The sequence below is a fragment of the Phyllobates terribilis genome, unplaced genomic scaffold (genome assembly GCF_046119375.1).
Source record: "Phyllobates terribilis strain yellow unplaced genomic scaffold, ASM4611937v1 Scaffold_2__4_contigs__length_985480577, whole genome shotgun sequence".
In the NCBI taxonomy this organism is placed as follows: Eukaryota; Metazoa; Chordata; class Amphibia; order Anura; family Dendrobatidae; genus Phyllobates; species Phyllobates terribilis.
In genome coordinates, this window is record NW_027362762.1 from 96,493,898 (window position 1) to 96,515,556 (window position 21,659).

The 21,659-nt window shown below is 49.2% G+C and overlaps 1 protein-coding gene across 1 annotated transcript in view; it reads right to left on the minus strand.

Moving 5' to 3' along the window:
* EXPH5 (exophilin 5) overlaps positions 1 to 20,763 on the minus strand; it is a 107,607-nt gene extending 86,844 nt beyond the window's left edge. Inside the window, exon 1 of the mRNA XM_073662430.1 lies at positions 20,473 to 20,763. Within this exon, the coding sequence (XP_073518531.1) occupies positions 20,473 to 20,597 (125 nt within the window). The 5' untranslated portion in view covers positions 20,598 to 20,763. The remainder of the gene's footprint in view (positions 1 to 20,472) is intronic.
* Positions 20,764 to 21,659: the final 896 nt, after the last annotated feature.

Genomic DNA, 21,659 nt, shown 5'->3' on the forward strand with positions numbered 1-21,659 from the left:
GGATGTGTGCTTTGGGTCATTGTATTCCTGGAGGACCCATGATCTTCGACTCAAATCAAGTTTTATTACACTGGGTAGGACATTTCGCTCTAAAATTTGTTGATAATTCTCTGATTTCATGATTTCTGTGATACGGTCAAGGCCTGCAGTAGCAGACACAGCAAAGCAACCCCTACCAGCATTATGGATCCTCCACCATGCTTAACTGTTGGTAAGGTGTTATTTTCCTTATAAGCTTCATTGCGACATCTCTAAAACAAACTGTTGCTTTGCATTGCCAAAAAGTTCTATTTTTGTTTCATCTGTCCACAGAACATTTTCCCAAAAGGATTGTGGTTTGTCAAGGTACTCTTTGACAAAGATCAGTCGTTCCTTTTTATGTCTTTTCTTCAGCAATGGTTTTTTCCTGGGCCTTCGCCCATAAAGCTTGTAGTGCCGGCGTCCCTGCCCTCTGCTAGGCTGGGACGCTGCTCCTCTCACCGCTCTGCTCCGTGCCCGGCCTCCTCCCCCCGCTCTGCTGTCAGCGCGCGCTCCGTCCCGGCGTCCTCCTCCTGCTCTGCTCTCAGCGCGCGCTCCTTCCCGGCCCCTGTGCTTAGGGCGCGCGCGCGCGCGCTCCCCTCCTCTTAAAGGGGCCGCGCGCGCCGCCCTAAAGAGTCCCCGGCCAATGGCCGGAGGACTTCATCATATATAAGGCACCTCCTCCAAAATGGAGGTGCCCGAGCAATGTTGTTTGCACCTGTGTCTCACCTGTGCTTCAGCCCTCAGGTCCCGTTGCCAGTTACCTGCCAGTTTCCTGCCAGTACCTGCCAGTTACCTGCCTGATTCCTGCCTGAATACTTGTTACCTGTCTGCCAGTCTGAGGTCCGACGGTCTGCCTTACTACTCCTGTCAGTCTGTCTAAAGGACCAGCCTGCCCGCTCACCTGGGAGCGCATATCAGCTACCTGCCTGCTTGCCTGAGGTCCGACGGTCTGCCTTACTACTCCGGTCAGTCTGTCTATGGACCAGCTTGCCCGCTCACCTGGGAGCGCTTCTCCGTTATCTGCCTGCTTGCCAGCCCGGAGGCTCCGTTGTCACGTGCTGTGACCACCAGCTACTCCAGACTCTTGCCCGCTCACCTGGGAGCGCATCTCCGTTACCTGCCTGCTTGCCAGCCCGGAGGTCCCGTTGTCACATGCGGTGACCATCAGCTATTCCAGAGACTCTTGCCCGCTCACCTGGGAGCGCTTCTCCGTTACCTACCTGCCTGCCAGCCCGGAGGTTCCGCCGTCACGTGCCGTGACCACCTGCTATTCCAGAGACTCTCGCTTGCTCACCTGGGAGCACACATCTACCACCTGCCTGCTAGCCTACCCGGAGGCTCTGCCATCACAGGTCGTACCTACCCCTTACCCAGAGACTGCCCTGATCACTTGCCGTAACTCCCTGTCCGTTCACCCAGAGACTGCCACCCGCTCCCTTACAAGGGCCGCCCCCTTGTATAGTAGCTCAGAGGTTCCGCCTCCCGGACCCGTTTCAGTCCGCCTCCCGGACCCGTTACAGTTTGCTCGGGCCATGGAACCCGGTGGCACCCAAGCTCCCTCGCTCTCGGACCTCTGTCTTGAACTGTCCCGTCAGAGGTCCCAACAGGAGGCCATCCTGGGTCACCTGCGGAATGTTAATACTCGCCTGAACACTCTGTCTGATCCACCAACAACCTCCGCCAGTGCCATATCTTGCAATCCGGCGGCTCCGCTGCTCACTAATACTATGGTATCCTACCCCGGACCCCGGCTTTCTGCACCTCCTCGCTTCGGAGGCGACCCCGTCCAGGCTCGGGGCTTCTTGAATCAGTGCACCCTGCATTTTGAACTTTTGTCCTACCAGTTTAACTCCGACCGGGCCAAAATTGCCTTCATCATGTCCCATCTCACCGGGGAGGCCCTGGCCTGGCTGAATCCTCTATGGGAGAGAGGAGACCCCCTGGTGTCCAACTTGCCTGCTTTTCTCACGGCTTTCCGGAAAGTCTTCGACGAACCCGGACGGAAGACCTCATCTGCATCATCGTTGCTACGCCTCCGTCAGGGGAGTCTCACCGTGGGCCAATATGCCATACGGTTCCGTACCCTTGCCTCGGAGCTGGCCTGGGATAACGACGCTCTGGTTTCCGTCTTCTGGGAGGGTCTGTCCGGCCGTATTAAAGATGAACTTGCCGGTCGGGACATTCCTACCACTCTCGATGACTTAATAACTCTTGCCACCCGAATTGACCTACGGTTTCAGGAGCGTGCCAAAGAGGTCACCCGTGAGAGAAGGATTCCACGTTTAGCTCCTACTTTCCAGAAACCCGTCATTCCCTCCATCTCTCCCCAGGTACACTCTCCTGAGCCTATGCAGGTCGACCAGACCAAGATGGTCAAAACCCGTCAGGACTCACGCCGTGCCGAGGGGAGCTGCTTCTACTGTGGCAGTAAGGAGCACCGGATCCGTGCCTGCCCGGAGAGGTCGGGAAACGCCTGTGTCTAGGTTCGCTCAGAGAGGTCCACCTAGACAAGAATAAATCCTCTCCATCCCTGCTGTTGTCAGTTTCGATCATCTACGGGGAGAACCGTTATTTCGAACTAGCCCAACTTGACTCTGGAGCAGCCGGGAACCTTATTTCACAGTCCCTGGTTGAGAAATACCGCATCCCCACCAAACCTCTGGCTGTACCCTTGTCTGTCGCTGCCGTGGATGGGGGCCTCTTACCTCGCCCCATTCAACTCATCACCGAATCCATTACCCTGCAGGTGGGAATGCTGCATTCTGAAAGTATCTCCTTTCATGTTCTGCCTGGACTCTCTCACGCCCTCTTGCTAGGTCTGCCCTGGCTCCAGAGACATGCACCCGTGCTAGACTGGCAAACCGGAGAGGTCCTTCGCTGGGGACAAGACTGTCATAAAACCTGCCTGGTTCCCGTCCATCCCGTCCGTCCCTCTCCTACCCCAGCTAATCTACCTGGACTTCCGATTCCTTATTGGTCTTATGCAGATGTCTTTAATAAAAAGGAGGCAGAGACATTACCACCACATAGACCATACGACTGTCCCATCGATCTGCTACCCGGTACTACTCCTCCCCGTGGGCGTATCTATCCTTTATCCGCTGCTGAGACCCGGTCAATGTCCGAATATATTGAGGAGAATCTGGCCAGAGGATTCATCCGGAAATCTACCTCCCCGGCGGGAGCAGGCTTCTTTTTCGTCAAAAAGAAGGACGGCTCTCTCCGTCCCTGTATAGACTATAGAGGCCTAAACCTGATCACGGTGAAGAATAAGTACCCCCTTCCGCTCATTCCAGAATTATTTGATCGTCTGAGGGGGGCTAGGATCTTCACCAAACTGGACCTTCGTGGGGCGTACAACCTGGTTCGTATTCGTCAGGGGGATGAATGGAAGACGGCATTCAACACCCGGGACGGCCACTATGAATACCTGGTAATGCCCTTTGGTCTCTGTAACGCTCCTGCCGTCTTTCAAGAGTTGGTCAATGACATCTTCCGGGACCTTCTCTACTCCTGCGTAGTGGTGTACCTGGACGACATCTTGGTCTTCTCTCCGGATCTCCAGACTCACCGGAGGGACGTTCGTCAGGTCCTGCTCAGGCTAAGGCAGAACCATCTCTACGCTAAATTTGAGAAGTGCCTCTTTGAGCAGACCTCGCTTCCGTTTCTGGGCTACATTATCTCTCAGACCGGCCTTCAAATGGATCCTGAGAAACTGTCTGCCATCGAGAAATGGCCCCGACCGGAGGGGTTGAAGGCCATTCAGCGTTTCCTGGGCTTCGCCAACTACTACCGCCTCTTCATACCACACTTCTCTTCCCGGACGGCCCCAATTTCTGCGCTCACCCGTAAAGGTACTAATCCCAAAGAGTGGCCACCCAAAGCAGAGGAGGCCTTTCTTTCCCTTAAACAGGCCTTCTCTTCCGCCCCGGTGCTGCATCGCCCAGATGGCAACAAGCAGTTCTTCCTGGAAGTTGACGCCTCCTCCTCTGGAGCCGGAGCGGTACTTACTCAAAAATCATCTTCCGGGAGGATGGTAACTTGTGGCTTCTTCTCTAAACTCTTCTCCTCCTCTGAGCGCAACTATTCCATAGGAGACCGAGAGTTATTGGCCATCAAACTGGCATTGGAGGAGTGGCGTTACCTGCTCGAGGGGGCTCTTCACCCGGTAATAATTTACACTGACCACAAGAACTTGGCTTACCTCCAGCATGCCCAGAGACTTAACCCGCGCCAAGCCCGGTGGTCCTTGTTTTTTGCTCGTTTTGATTTTGTCCTTCATTTTCGCCCGGCTGACAAAAACGTCAAGGCGGATGCCTTGTCTCGATCCTTTCTGGTGTCTGATCTCGAGGAGGATCCGAAACATATCATCGATCCCGCCAGAGTAATGCAGGTGGCTCCCGTGAGTCTAAATCGTCTTCCTCCTGGTAAGACGTTCGTACCAGTACCTGATCGGGAGAAGATTCTACACTGGGGTCATTCGTCTAAATTAGCTGGCCACGCCGGTCAGAAAAAGACCCTCCAGCTTATTACCCGGCACTACTGGTGGCCTAACCTGCACAAGGATGTAATAGACTTTGTTTCTGCCTGTGTGTCCTGCGCCCGCAACAAAGTTCCGAGACACCTGCCGGCCGGCCGCCTCCTACCTCTGCCAGTACCTGCTGCCCCCTGGCAGCATATAGCGATGGACTTCATTACTGATCTGCCCGTCTCTGCCGGTTGTACGGTCATTTGGGTGGTCGCTGACCGCTTCTCCAAGATGGCTCACTTCATTCCACTGCCAGGTCTTCCGTCTGCACCCGAGCTGGCTAAAGACTTTATCCGCCACATCTTCCGTCTTCATGGCCTGCCCCGTCACATCGTGTCGGATCGTGGGGTACAGTTCACTTCCCGTTTCTGGAGAGCCACTTGTAAATTGCTGGACGTCACCCTGGACTTCTCCTCCGCTTACCACCCACAGTCTAATGGTCAAGTGGAGCGGATCAATCAGAACCTGACCAGTTACCTTCGGCACTTCGTTAATGCCCACCATTCTGACTGGGTGGATCTCCTGCCATGGGCCGAATTCTCGTACAACAATCACGAGAGCGAGTCTTCCTCCAAATCCCCGTTTTTTGTAGTCTACGGTCAGCATCCTCGGATCCCGTTTCCCGTCTCCACCTCGGCAGACAATCCGGCTGCGGAATCTCTTGTTAACAAATTTTCCTCCATATGGGAGAGTACCCGGTCCGCACTCCTTCTGTCATCCGAGCGTATGAAAAGACACGCTGACAAAAAACGTCTGGACCCTCCTCAATTCCGCCCTGGGGATAAAGTCTGGCTCTCGTCCAAATATGTCCGGCTCAAGATCCCTTCCTATAAGTTAGGGCCTCGGTTCATCGGCCCACTGGAGGTCATCAGTCAGATCAACCCGGTGGCCTATAAATTGAAACTCCCGGCCAACTTACGGATCCCTAACTCCTTCCATGTGTCTCTCCTCAAACCTGTGGTGCTTAACTCTTTTTCCAAGTCTACAGGTACGCCTCCTGCTCCGGTTTCTGCTGAGGACGAGTTTGAGGTAGAGAACATTCTTGCCACCAAAAGGGTAAGAGGAAAGACCTTTTTCCTGGTAGATTGGAAGGGGTTTGGTCCTGAGGAGAGAACGTGGGAGCCCCGGGAGAACATCCATGCCCCTCTCATCCTAGCTAAATTTCTGTCTGGCCTAAAAAAGGGGGGGCCTAAAGGGGGGGGTACTGTAGTGCCGGCGTCCCTGCCCTCTGCTAGGCTGGGACGCTGCTCCTCTCACCGCTCTGCTCCGTGCCCGGCCTCCTCCCCCCGCTCTGCTGTCAGCGCGCGCTCCGTCCCGGCGTCCTCCTCCTGCTCTGCTCTCAGCGCGCGCTCCTTCCCGGCCCCTGTGCTTAGGGCGCGCGCGCTCCCCTCCTCTTAAAGGGGCCGCGCGCGCCGCCCTAAAGAGTCCCCGGCCAATGGCCGGAGGACTTCATCATATATAAGGCACCTCCTCCAAAATGGAGGTGCCCGAGCAATGTTGTTTGCACCTGTGTCTCACCTGTGCTTCAGCCCTCAGGTCCCGCTGCCAGTTACCTGCCAGTACCTGCCAGTTACCTGCCTGATTCCTGCCTGAATACTTGTTACCTGTCTGCCAGTCTGAGGTCCGACGGTCTGCCTTACTACTCCTGTCAGTCTGTCTAAAGGACCAGCCTGCCCGCTCACCTGGGAGCGCATATCAGCTACCTGCCTGCTTGCCTGAGGTCCGACGGTCTGCCTTACTACTCCGGTCAGTCTGTCTATGGACCAGCTTGCCCGCTCACCTGGGAGCGCTTCTCCGTTATCTGCCTGCTTGCCAGCCCGGAGGCTCCGTTGTCACGTGCTGTGACCACCAGCTACTCCAGACTCTTGCCCGCTCACCTGGGAGCGCATCTCCGTTACCTGCCTGCTTGCCAGCCCGGAGGTCCCGTTGTCACGTGCGGTGACCATCAGCTATTCCAGAGACTCTTGCCCGCTCACCTGGGAGCGCTTCTCCGTTACCTACCTGCCTGCCAGCCCGGAGGTTCCGCCGTCACGTGCCGTGACCACCTGCTATTCCAGAGACTCTCGCTTGCTCACCTGGGAGCACACATCTACCACCTGCCTGCTAGCCTACCCGGAGGCTCTGCCATCACAGGTCGTACCTACCCCTTACCCAGAGACTGCCCTGATCACTTGCCGTAACTCCCTGTCCGTTCACCCAGAGACTGCCACCCGCTCCCTTACAAGGGCCGCCCCCTTGTATAGTAGCTCAGAGGTTCCGCCTCCCGGACCCGTTTCAGTCCGCCTCCCGGACCCGTTACAAAGCTCTGCTTGGTTTAGTGTGCGGCATATGGTACTTGTTGAAACCATAATCCCAGACTGTTCCAGGTTGGACTTCAGGTCTTTGGATGCTTGATGTGGTGTTTTTTACACCATTTGCACCAACCTTCGAAGACATCTCTTGTCAATTTTCCTATTTCCCCCATGTCCAGGAGAGTTTTTTACGATTCCATTCTTGGCAAACTTCTTAATAACATTGCGCATTGTTAAAACTGGGATACCAAGGTCTTTGGAGATGGCCTTATACCCTTTGGAAGTCTTGTGTTTGCTAATAATAGCAGTTCTGATGTCCTCAAACACCTCCTTTGTCTTCAATATTGTGACAAAGGAACAGGGCCTACCATGTAGCTTTTTAAAACACTGAGGTCATCAATCATTGGCTAATTCGTGTCGCATGGGCACTGACAATCACAGGTGAATCTCTTTTGTGATTTACCACAGGTGAGTCAAAATGTGTTTCCATACTAAATTAACGTAAAGGGTGCCAATACCAGTGGCACAGCAAGCTTTAGGTTTTTCTATTTTCCCTCCCATTGCATTTTGTTTTAAATTATTGTTTATCATTTGCTCTTTTGGATTTATCACAAGAGCTCTATACAAAAAACTGTTTCACTAGATTCATTTTTTTTCAGGAGATATTCCACATTATTTACTGTATTTATTTAAATAAATTCCACATTATGTACTTAAACTTCATGGGTGCCAATAACGATGAGCAGGACTGTATCAGTACATAATAAAAGAAAATCTGGTCTTTAAATTGGGTAAATAATATCTCAGATGAACAACAACACATAACAAATTACAGAGCGTCATCATTATCAAAATCTAGATAAAAATACAGAAGCAGTGTGAATAAAATTAATGGGGTTGTCCGGTACTTTTATACTAATGGCCTATTCTTAGTATAGGTCATCAATATCAGATCTGTGGGTGTAAACGAAAAAACAAAGATACTTAGCACATAATTTTGCCAGTTAATGAATGCCAAGCAGCCACGGCAAGGTGACCTCCTTTGCTGGGAACCTATCCTAATGTGATTTCTCTCCTGGACTGAAGCCTACTTTTATGTGGGTAAGTAGGATCCTGCTGTAATTAAAACCACCACGGGCTGATGGGTGGAGTGCTCAGCCAGAGGGCCTATGTATATAAATATCAAAGACTGACCATCACTTACAAACAGAATCACATTAGGTTAGGTTCCCAGCAAGAAGGTCACCTTGTTGTTGGCTGCATGAATTGGGCAAATTATGTGCTCAGTATCTTTGTTTTTTCCTATTTTCTAAAGCAGTAATGCAATTCAAATTTCCTATATGTTTACATGCTATAGCGTTAGAATGCAACCTTATTTGTTAGTTAAGTATGGAGATGGCTACCTTTTCACACCAGTTCTCTGTGTAAAATTGTTCTCCTTCCATTGTTTCCCATATATTTACTTTCATAAAGTCTCCAGTTAAATAACTTGCTGTGTCCTATAAAAATGCCTATAAAATTACAGAAATGTCAATTCATACATTTTTAAACTAGAAAGAGTTTATTCGGCTCCACATAAACAGGAAACACAATGCATCACAGTTTTATAAAGTTCCAGTTGAAACATGTTCTCCTAATTGACCCGCAATGGAAGAACCTAATAATTACCATGATATTAACATATAATACACAGTGTCACTAAAATAACAGGAGCCACAATAAAAAAATATATGTCGGGCACCAAAGTAACATGGAAGAAACTGCCCTCTATATCCTTTTTTTCTGAATGTATTGTATTTTTATTTCTCCCATACAGTTAAAATAAAAAATATATATTTTTTCTTTTTTAATACAGCTCCAATACAAACCTATGTTAAATCAGGGAACAACATAAAAAAAGCCTGATTTTGTCAGAGCTCCCCACCACCTAGTCCTTGGCATCTACAATAGTTATTTTGGTGTGGGAGGGGGACTCAGAAATTTTTCATTAAGAGCGTATACCTCAGACGAGTGTTATGCGATGTTTTATCGGATAGCACTCGGACCAATGTTATACTATGGAGCAGAGCAGATCTGAGTTTTTTTCTATGGAAAAAAATTGCAGAATGCTGCAAGTGGCCCCGCAAATCGGCTCACATGCACCCATACAAGTCTGTGGGTGCGAGTAAAACATCAGACTGCACTCGGATGTCATCCGAGTTTAGTCAGATTACCGCAGATACAGACAATGGAGAAATTAAGTTTTCCAACTTCTTCGCAGCTATGATATGATTTTCTCATGCAAGAGATTCGGATCACAGTAAAATGACATTCTGATCAGAGTTTGAGCCGAGTGTCATTACCATAATTAATCCAATTCTCTAGGAGAATTCTGCTAAAGGAGAAGAATGAGTAATTGTACATCTAATCACCAGGAGCACTGGACAAGTCTCCGTGTAAATGATAAAGTGTCCATAGTAGAATAAAAAAACTGCATACCCATCTCTCGGACGCGGTTTCAGCAATATCGGCCTTTTGTCTCTGGGTGGCTAAGTGAAATTGTTGTGTCACATGACTGCTGCAGACAATCAGTAGCCGCTGATTTACTACAGCCTTTCTGTATGCCACCAGAGCGGAAGTGTGAAAGCTGCAGCATATCAGCGATCACTGATTGGCTGCAGTGGTGAAATAACAGAAAAAACAGTGCCGATAAAACTGGAATGGTGCCGGTCCGGGAAGTGAGTGAATCTTTTTTTCATTCTACTGTGGACACTCTAGCATTTACGCAGGGGTTGTCAGTAGTGGACAACCCCTTTAACCAGACTTTTGGATCACACTCATTTTTGGTCTCTGTAGTTTTGGTGAATATGTGATTTTATGGGCATATGGACGTGATTGACATGTATCGATCCATCAAGCATTTATTTTTAGGCGCCCTAAGGTGTCCACAGTCTAGATGGATTCCTAGGCATCTGTCCACTTTGGGGAGGCAAACTTTATATGTTCTTTTGAGGTGATCCCCTGTACAGCTCGGAGGTATAATTCTGATGTTCATGTTCCCATTGTATGCACTCATAATGGTGGACATCAGTCAGCATGGGACCTCTGACCGGTCTACAGCTACGCAGCCCCATCCACAGCAAGCAGTGATACCTTGTGTGTTGCAACATCTATCAAAGCCAACATTACCTTTTTGCATTAATTTGGGCAACAGTAGCTTTTTTGTAAGACAGGGGGGACATAGCTTTCCCTCCCACGTGTATCAAACGTGCATGATGACACTGTCTCTGGTCACCGGATGTCCCTCCTTGTGCCACTTTTGGTAGCTATCATCCATTGCAAACTAGAAATATCCCATGAGACATAACATTTTGGAGATGCTCTGACCCAGTTGTTGAATCATCACAATTTGGCCCTCTTCAAATATCTTTTCACTTGCACATTTTTCCCCTCTCTCCAAGACATCAACTTCAGAACTGATGTATATTTCATCCCAAGACAGCAGCCGCGCCCAAGAGCATAGGTCCAAGTTGTAGACATACAGTATAATATATATTCATTCCATTTGCACATAAACATTTTCTGGGTGTATTTTTGGTGCAGCCATGAAAATCCCACTTATAAGCCCCACTGTATGACAATGGGATTAAAGGGGTTGCAGAAAATATGGATGACCTATCTATAGACTACAGGTCATCAATATCAGATTGGTGGAGGTCTAACACCCAACATCACCACCACCGATCAGCAGCTATTTACTCTACTGCACGTCTCTATTCAATGTGTAGTGGCTACGGAAGAGCAAACCCGAATTTTAAAAGTTCGGGGTTCGTACCGGACAGTTAGATTCCGGTAGTAAACGCCGAACACAGACTTCTCCCGTTAGTCCGTTGCAATGTTCGGAGTTCTGGGGAGAAAAAGAGAATTTTCCAGTTCAAAAGTTGTTTTGAATGGGTCTCGGTTTCTGGTTCAAGTTCGGGTACCCGAACCGAACTTTGGAATAAAGTTCGGGTGGGGCACCAGAACCCGAACTTCCACAGGTCTGCTCGTCCCTAGTTCACTGCCCAGTTCTGGTAGAGGATGCTACACATTCAGCGGAGCTGCGTTCAATGGGTTTACATCCAGCCCAAGCAAATAGGTGCTGATCGGTGGGTGTGACGGGTGTCAGACCACTACCCATCTGATATCTTCTGACAGCTCATCAATATCTTATGCCTGGACAACCACTATAATCCACAAGAGGATCTGCTGTACACACAACTGCACATCTGTAAAGGCCCCGTCACACATAACGAGATCGCTAGCGAGATCGCTAACGAGTCACGGTTTTGGTGACGCAATAGCGATCTCACTAGCGATCTCTTTATGTCTGTCTGACAGGTAGCAACGATCAGGCCCCTGCTGTGAGATCGCTGATCGTTGCAAAGCTTCCTGGACCATTCCTGGGTTGTTGCGCTCCTGCTGGGCAGTGTGCATCGCTGTATTTGACACCTTATCAACGACCTCGTTAGTGATTCAGAACTGAGTCATGTAGGCATGCATAAATTGGACTTTTCTGCGCTCCTCGTCCCCGATTGGTGGTCGCTACTGCGTCCTTGTTTTTTCAGATCCCACCAGCGTTCTCCGGCTGTGACTCCACTTTGAAGAAATCAGGCATCTTTAGCAAGGTAGGTATTGTTTGGGGTCTCAAATGAGTTTCCATTTTTAATGGAGACACAGTAGAGATCCCATCTGACTGGAGATGCAAGTGTTAAACCAAGGCCACCCAATCAGAACATAGTAGCGTCCACCAATCGGAGATGAGGGGGGCGCAGAAAAGTAATTTTATGTACGCCTTTCTGACACAGTACAGTCCCTATCAAGGTGTAGATCGTTGAAATAGCTGCTGTGTGAAAGCGTCCCAACGACCGCCGAGATCGTTGGTTAGATCGCTGGGGCGGCCGAGATCGTTGGAAAGTTCTGCATGTTTGACATCTCCCCAGCGATCCCAAAACCATGACGCAATAACGATCTCGCTAGCGATCTCGTTATGTGTGACAGGGCCTTAACAGATGGACGGCCTGGGACTTCTGTCATGGAAATACGCGTCAGATCAAATTTGCTATAATTGCACTGTAAGCCTTTAATGACCATATCATATGACTGGTGCACGTATGGTTACAACTGCAATTCCTCTTCTTTAATATTACAAGTGTCATCCTATTAACTTATGCATTATGTGACACTTTTATTAACATTTTTATGTTCCCTTCCCAAAGTAATACGGAAGACAATAAACCTGTGTGATTTCCGACCGTGATGTAGCAACTGGATAATTCACTTCTTCCACACTTGGCCTGGTTACTACCGTGTCACAGAGGAGAACTCGCCCTATAATTATATACATAAACCCAGTGTCATCTAAGACTACAGTCACCGCAGATCTACAGAGACTCAAGTACAGAGCTGCGATTTTACATGTATTATGGCAGATATATTGTGAAATTTTAATAGTAACGTATAAAAATAGAGATCTACCCAGAATAATGACAAAAGGCATAAATAGGTATATCAAAGTATAACTTAGATGCTATAAAGTGCAATGCTAATACCCGTGTCAATAGTAAATTGTTGCAATTCACACACTCCAGGAAAAATCAGCGAAGAATTATGATTTTTGAAATCCACAACTTCTTTATTATCTCCACAGGTTCCACAAGGAAAATCTGTACTGAAATCAGGCACATGCACAGGCCAATCCGTAGAAGCTGTGAATTTTTGCCGCAGATAATTTATTTAAATAAAATTTACATAAAATGATTTATTATTTAAAAATTCCCAGGATGAGTTGCCCATGGATTTCTGCACTGTATGAACATAGCATAAAAGGGGAGGATGCACTTCATAGGATCAGTTCATCCGTACGTTCTTGTATCTATAATTTCGGGAGGGGGCCAACATGTCACTTTTGAAATATGGAAGACAAAAGATTAGATGGATCACTGCATGAATAATATAATCCAGGTTGTCATTCACAGGCTGTTCTATCTCAAAATCATTTCCATTATAGAAAAATACCTGTACATGTAAACAGTTTAAAGGGAACCTGTCAGATGAATCATGCTACTCAAACCATGGACAGCGTGAATTGGGCTGGGGCTGCATGACAGCATGTGTCGTGCGACAGCAATTCTCAGGCAACTTACATGGATAACTTGTTCTGCAACTTGATGATTTTGCTGGAAAAAGAATGGCCAAATGGCTGACAATCGTATGTGACTTGCACTGAAGTCTTTGTGAAGGGAGCCACATGGCACTTGTGAGCAGAAACAGAAAATACAACACATCTTGAAACAATTGTGTCTTTGTGTGACAATCACAGGAGGTCACAGATCACAATGCAACATTGTAGGTAATAATGTGTTGCAAGCTCAATGTCGAACCACACATGTGCAGCCCTAGCCTAAACAGCTCCATCATTCCAAATTCCCATGTTTAAGGAGGTTATCTGAGCTTGAAGCTCAAGTCTACAGTTACTCTATGTGACTGCAGACTTGTGAACCATCACAGTGCGCACACTGCAGGCTGTTAGGATTCTCCAGTGCTGGGAAGGGTCGGGCGCGTGACCACAAGTATGCGATTTGCATACTTCCGGCCACATTCCAACTGGACGGCACGTGACCGCATGTATGTAAATTGCATACTTATGGTCACGCGAACGACTGCTCCTGGTGCCGGCACCAGATAGTCCTGACATTGCACACTGTGCGCGCTGTGAGGACTCACAAGTCTGCAGTCACAGAGTGACTGTACACAGGAGCCCCAAGCCTAGACAACTTCTTTTAGACTGAGTTCCCACGATGACTATCTGGTGCTTTTACGCTGCAGATTTTCTACAGCATTTCTGCACCAATTAGTAGGTCACTTGCATTTTTAACACATTTTTTCAACTGCGTTTTTTTCCTTTCCTGTTTTCAATAACACAATGTTGTCTTGGAAATGTCCTGTCACTTAGCTTTCCTTTCTTTTTATTTGTGGATTTTCCTCATCTCATTCAAATTTAAAGGGAACCTGTCACCAGAAAAAAACACTATTAACCTGCAGATATGCAGTTAATATGCAGGTTAATAGCGTTATTATGCAGCCCGCACCTGCACGTAGACGAACGCTGTGGGGAGAAAATGAACTTTATCCCCCCTTCCGCAGCGTTCCGGTCTCAGTCCCAGGGATGCCACCAGTTCAGACACCACCCAGTATACAGAGGGCCGGGTCGCGGTTACAGACGCGGCTCTCTATACTCAGAGTGGTGACTGAACCCACGGCATGACTGAGACTGGAACGTTGCCAGGGGGAATAAATTTCCCTTTCTCCCGGCAGCGTTCCCTTGCCGAATCCTAGCAGTGTGTAATGTATACACCATAAAGATTTGGCTCCGCTTGTTGGGCCAGTGGTTGTCCATGTGACTGCAGAATGCAATTCTTTGCTGTTTCTTTCAATGTTCTATTGCAAAAAATGTCTGAGACTATAAATTGCACATGATTGCATCTATACACATAGCATTCTGCGGTCACATCACAACCATTAGAACCCACAAGTGCAGCCAAATCCTAATGGTGTATATGTTACACATGGCTAGGATTCGGGAAGCTGCAGAACTTGTCAAAATTTTCCGCAAAGGTAGATAACTCCTGTACCTGACAAGCCCTCCCTAGATACACATAGAGGAACACCTGTCAGTCAAGCCAAGCCATGAGGAGAGAATTCGGCAGAACCTTGTCCCTATGACCAGTCTTCTCAGTCAGGTTCCTGTCTCCTGGTTCAAAGTATGTTTTCTCTGAAACGCTGCAACATTTCAGAGTGAAACATGGACATTTGTAATGAAGGAGTCAGTCTCTTATTCATGATGCCCACAGTTCGGGCAGGATGAATCACCTGACAGGTTCCCTTAAAGACAATTTTCTATTAGGACTTCTGTTAGGCCTAGTTCACATTTTTCATGTTTTCTACACTCAGGACTTATGTCAGGGATTTCCAACTAAACGTAACACTGGTTCGTGTGGACCCACTGGGCCACGGGCTGGGCATACCCTGGAGTGGCATGACTAAGTGACTACCGGGTCTTCACTATAGTCACTGATGGAGAAGATAAGCTAGGCTGTCCCCGGGACTGCAGCAGCTGACCGGAGACCCAGAGGTGTGGGTACGAGGTACAGGAGGGTGAGACAGAAGCGTAGTCAGATGGTCCGAGGTTAGGGCAGGCAGCACGGGGTTCACAGGGATGGAGTAGAAGTCAGGCAATGGAGAAATCAAACAGAGCAAGTAAACAGGCCATGTTGATAATGGGAGACAGAATACTGTGATATAAACCAAGTACGAGCAGGCTAGGAACCAACGTTCGGGCAAGAAGTGGTGAGAGGAGCTGTCTAATAGAGACCCTGTTTCCATGGGATAGGCCAGGGAACCTTATGTCTGTAGGACACAGCAGGGTTAAATTTCTGCAGAGACTGGCCACGCCCCCCTAAAGCCAAATGGAAACACATTCAGATGTTTATTACCTAAACAGATTCCATGAGGAAAAGCTACACTGAAATCAGGCACATGCACAGGCCATTCCATAGCAATTGTGGATTTTTGCTGCAGATTATTTAATTATTTAAATAAAATTTACATTAAATTATTTACAGGATGAGTTTCCCATGGATTTCTGCACTGTACGAACATAACATGAGGGGAGGATGCGTTTTATAGGATCAGTTCATCCGTACGCTCTTGTATCTATAATTTCATTGGCCAGTGCTGTGGAGTGCTGAAATAGGCAAACTCAGCAGGGCGGCCTGACACGAGGAGAAGCCATGTGGTGACTACGGTGAGTAGAGCGGCGCTAAGGAAGCATGCGAGTTACCGCCATGACACTAAATTCCTGAACAACTTGATTTAGGTAGAACCTGCAATGGAGCCATTGACTATACCGAGGCAGTTTGTACTTCTGACCTCCCATCTAGAGGTGTCTGTCTTTTTAAGGCAGACACACAACTGTGGTAGTCCATACTTTCTGTCCCCTAAAAAAGTGGACATGAGCCTAATATGGGCCTTACAACAAGTCTAAGGCCCTCAACTGACAGCTTCATAGATCACTATTATGCTTGTGTAATACCAGCCCTACGGCTCACTCACACAAGCGTATAGTTTATCACCCCACCTGACAACATCAGAGATGCCTCTTCCAAAACAGGAGGCCTATAATAGCAGCCATAACATGGATATTTTGTGTGAATAAGTCCTATGGGTGTATTTCTGCAGACAGTAAGGTAGCCAAAGACACTAGTTTAATTTGTTTCACCTGTAAATAAGCAAGGCCAAAATACATATTGCACCACAGCAGTAAAGCCCGCAGCATTTTGCAGCATTCTTTATTTCACTGCATAGCACGCTAACAGCCGTGTCACTATACCTTTACAAGAAAATGACGTAAAATGGTCATTTGTAGAACCCGACACTGATTTAGAAAGTAACTACATGGACAATCCGGTCTCAAGCAGCTGCAAATATCATATGACATTTCTAAAGGTATCTTCATATAGAGCAAATACACTGCAGATATTCTGCCACATATATGCCAATTTGCAATCTGTAGGGTAAAATCTGCTGCAAATCAGCAACAATTACACAACAGCATCTGCAGCAAAATTGCACAAAAGTGGTTTTGATGCCCCAAATTCAGTCCGGTCCTGTGCAGTGGCATAGTGTGCGGGAGATATAAACCCATTTGAACGAGGTGGCATATTCAAAAGGGGCGGCTGTTGAGCTGAAGGGGTAAATCAGTCGGCAGCTGCTCTGTCATCTCAGTCGCTGCCCGCATTTCCTATGCAGAGCGCAGCAGCCGAGGTTGTCTTCGTCTGCTCCTTTCTCCACCGGCAGCAACCAAGAAGAGAATTGTCTCGTGTACTGTATCACGCAGCTTTATGCCTTTGCTTTTACTTGTAATTTTGTGAGAGGAGCTGCTCCTGCTGGCAGAGATGTCCCCAAAATAAAAGAAAAGCCTCCCCCGTAAAACAAAACAAAATACACTGACAGTATAATAAATTTTGCGTTTTCACATATTTTTTTTCCATCCCTAATTAGGGTTAGGGCAAGGGTAACAAATAGTTACATAAGCAAAAGACGTAAAAAAATGTATACCTTTTTATTTTTACAAATTTTATGTTGGATGTCAGCAAAAGGCAGAAAAATCGCAAGGTCAAAGGGCAAACTATAACTACATCAGTATTCTCTAAGATAAAGATATGGGGAGTAAGGCATTTAAAGGGGTTGTCCAAGTTTGAGAGCAAAGTCTGCAGACTTCTGAAGTCCATGAAATTGTCTCGCAGCGAGCAGTCACATCACCGCATTAATGCGATTTCCATACTTGCAGTCACATGACGACTAGTCTCATCCGGCTTGTATCAATAGAAGTGAACTGAGAGAAGTTGAACACATCTAGTAGGTATGTGACCGCATGTATGTCAATCACTTACATAAGGTCATTTGACCGCTCGCTTGCAGTAGCAGTACCTGAGAATCCTGACAGTGTGAACTATGATGATTCAGATTTTGCTTTCACACCTGGACAACCCCTTTAATCCTGGAGTGGTGTCAGAGAAGTTGTACTGGTACACGAGTTAGAGGGCGCAGAATACTTGCCCCGGGCACTGGCACTCCACGCTACATCACTGGTCCCAAGTGGACATAAGTAAAAGGTACACCCGCTGCAACACATCGCCATGGGGGATGCCCTCTATGTAAAAGTGAGTGCAGTGACAGAGTCCATGTTTTTAGGGTGGTTGGTAGGTTCTGTTACAACCAGAAGCTTAGCTCTATGGATACTGGACACCATAGTGTATACACACTGCTCTCTTTAGCATGTAACCAAGTACCAACAGCTGCACTGTGCACCACACATCCCAGCACTCGTCCTGTGCACCACACATCCCAGCACTCGTCCTGTGCACCATACATCCCAGCACTCGTCCTGTGCACCACACATCCCAGCACTCGTCCTGTGCACCACGCATCCCAGCACGCATCCTGTTTCTCACACATCTCAGCGCTCGTCCTGTGTCTCACGCATCCCAGCACTCGTCCTGTGTCTCACGCATCCCAGCGCTCGTCCTGTGTCTCACGCATCCCAGCGCTCGTCCTGTGTCTCACGCATCCCAGCGCTCGTCCTGTGTCTCACGCATCCCAGCGCTCGTCCTGTGTCTCACGCATCCCAGCGCTCGTCCTGTGTCTCACGCATCCCAGCGCTCGTCCTGTGTCTCACGCATCCCAGCACTCGTCCTGTGTCTCACGCATCCCAGCGCTCGTCCAGTGTCTCACGCATCCCAGCGCTCGTCCTGTGTCTCACGCATCCCAGCGCTCGTCCTGTGTCTCACGCATCCCAGCACTCGTCCTGTGTCTCACGCATCCCAGCGCTCGTCCTGTGTCTCACGCATCCCAGCGCTCGTCCTGTGTCTCACGCATCCCAACTCTCGTCCTGAGCCTCACACATCTCAGCACTCGTCCTGTGCCTCACGCATCCCAGCACTCGTCCTGTGTCTCACGCATCCCAGCACTCGTCCTGTGTCTCACGCATCCCAGCACTCGTCCTGTGTCTCAAGCATCCCAGCACTCGTCCTGTGCCTCACGCATCCCAGCACTCGTCCTGTGCCTCACGCATCCCAGCACTCGTCCTGTGCCTCACGCATCCCAGCACTCGTCCTGAGCCTCACACATCTCAGCACTCGTCCTGTGCCAAAACGCATCCCAGCACTCGTCCAGTTTCTCACACATCCCAGCACTCGACCTATGCCTCACACATCCCAGCACTCGTCCTGTGCCTCACACATCCCAGCACTCGTCCTGTGCCTCACACATCCCAGTACTCATCCTGTGTCTCACACATCCCAGCACTCGTCCTGGGCAGCACACATCCCAGCACATGTCCTGTTCAGTAGGTTACATAGATCTGTTTTCAGATTGCAGACTATCACCCTCCCTGTGCAGCAGGTTAGATACATGTGGGTGCAGATTGTAGACTGTCACCCTCCCTGTGCAGCAGGTTACATGCATGTGGGTGAAAACTGTCACCCTCCCTGTACTGCAGGTTACATACATGTGGGTGCACATTGCAGACTGTCACCCTCCCTGTGCAGCAGGTTACATACATGTGGGTGAAAACTGTCACCCTCCCTGTACAGCAGGTTACATACATGTGGGTGCAGACTGCAGACAGTCACCCTCCCTGTGCAGCAGGTTACATACATCTGGTCGCAGATTGCAGACTGTCACCCTCCCTGTGCAGCAGGTTACGTACCTCTGGTTGCAGATTGCAGACTGTCACCCTCCATATGCAGCAGGTTACATGCATCTGGTTGCAGAATGCAGACTGTCACCCTCCCTGTGCAGCAGGTTACATGTGGGTGCAGACTGTCACCCTCCCTGTGCTGCAGGTTACATAGATCTGGTTGCAGATTGCAGACTGTCACTCTTCCCTGTGTAGTAGATTACATACATGTGAGTGCAGATTGCAGACTGTCATCTTCCCCGTGTAGTAGTTTACATACATGTGGGTGCAGATAGCAGACTGTCATCTTCCCTGTACAGCAGGTTACATGTGGGTGCAGACTGTCACCCTCCCTGTGCAGCAGGTTACATACATCTAGTCGCAGATTGCAGACTGTCACTCTCCCTGTGCAGCAGGTTACATACATCTAGTCGCAGACTGTCACTCTCCCTGTGCAGTAGATTACATACATGTGGGCGCAGATTGCAGACTGTCACCCTCCCTGTGCAGCAGGTTACATACATCTGGTTGCAGATTGCAGATTGTCATCCTCCCTGTGCAGCAGGTTACATGTGGGTGCAGACTGTTACCCTCCCTCTGCAGCAAGTTACATACATCTGGTTGCAGATTGCAGACTGTCACTCTCCCTGTGCAGCAGCTTACATACATGTGGGTGCAGATTGCAGACTGTCACCTTCCCTGTGCAGCAGGTTACATACAGCTGGTCGCAGATTGCAGACTGTCACCCTCCCTCTGCAGCAGGTTACATACATGTGGTCGCAGATTGCAGACTGTCACCCTCCCTGTGCAGCAGCTTACATACATGTGGGTGCAGATTGCAGACTGTCATCCTCTCTGTGCAGCAGGTTACATACATGTTGGTGCAGATTGCAGACTGTCACCCTCCCTGTGCAGCAGGTTACATACAGCTGGTCGCAGATTGCAGACTGTCACCCTCCCTGTGCAGCAGCTTACATACATGTGGGTGCAGATTGCAGACTGTCACCCTCCCTGTGCAGCAGGTTACATACAGCTGGTCGCAGATTGCAGACTGTCACCCTCCCTGTGCAGCAGCTTACATACATGTGGGTGCAGATTGTAGACTGTCACCCTCCCTGTGCAGCAGGTTACATACATGTGGGTGCAGATTGTAGACTGTCACCCTCCCTGTGCAGCAGGTTACATACATGTGGGTGCAGATTGTAGACTGTCACCCTCCCTGTGCAGCAGGTTACATACATGTGGGTGCAGATTGCAGACTGTCACCCTCCCTGTGCAGCAGGTTACATACATGTGGGTGCAGATTGCAGACTGTCACCCTCCCTGTGCTCCGGGCTCCTCACTACCAGCTCACACAGCATTGCTCTCCTCACCTCAGCCGTTCTCTCTCCGTCCTCCTCAGCTGCTCGTCCCTCTCCAGCACCTCCAGGATCCGGCTGGCTTCTTCCTCTCTCAGAAAGCTGAGATCCAGCCTGTCCTGTTCGGAGTCGTCCATCATGTCTCTGACGGTGTACGGTCTGTGTAAGTTTTGGCCGCTTATTCAGTGGGTGCCGCCACCATGGTGCCGGTGCGGCTGCGGCCCCTGGGATACCTGCGGCTGCAACTCTCAACTTTCCACACAAGCACCTGCTGCAGGGACGCTCCGGGTGATGGGCAGGCGGCGGAGCCAATCAGGCGGTAGAAAGGAGCGCAGAGGAGAGATGGCAACCAATCAGCGTCGAGGAAGTTGTGGCAGCTCCTGGACGGTGACTGACAGTGTAACCAGCAGCTGACACCAGTGGACAGTGGCTCACCCTGATAATACCTCCCGGTGCCAAGCTCCTGCCCTCACCACACGTGCTGCCCTGTGACCAACACCGGGGAAATGTCATAAAATCCACATAAACTCATAATATATTCACAGAACTAATAAAGGGAAAATGTATGATAGACAGCTAGGTAGCCAGGCAGCCACTGGGGTCGGGGGCTCTTCAGTCCTGGTGACCTCTTCAGTCCTGGTGGGCTCTTCAGTCCTGGTGGGTTGTTCAGTCCTGGTGGGTTCTTCAGTCCTGGTGGGCTCTTCAGTCCTGGTGGGTTCTTCAGTCCTGGTGGGTTCTTCAGTCCTGGTGGGCTCTTCAGTACTGGTGGGCACTTCAGTCCTGGTGGATTCTTCAGTACTGGTGGGCACTTCAGTCCTGGTGGGTTCTTCAATACTGGTGGGCACATCAGTCCTCTTGGGTTCTTCAGTCATGGTGGGCACTTCAGTCCTGGTGGGCACTTCAGTCCTGGCGGGCTCTTCAGTCCTGGCGGGTTTTTCAGTCCTGGCGGGTTCTTCAGTCCTGGCGGGCTCTTCAGTCCTGGTGGGCTCTTCAGTACTGAAGAACCACCGGGACTGAAGAACCACCGGGACTGGTGGGCTCTTCCAAATGAAAATTGGAACTCTGGGACCCTGTGGAGTGTGTCAATGACTGCCTTCTGGACATCTGTCAAGTCAGCAGTCTTCCCCATGATTGTGGAGCCTATTGAAACAGACTAAGGGACCTTTTTAAACACTTAAGAAGCCTTTGCATGTGTTTTTTGT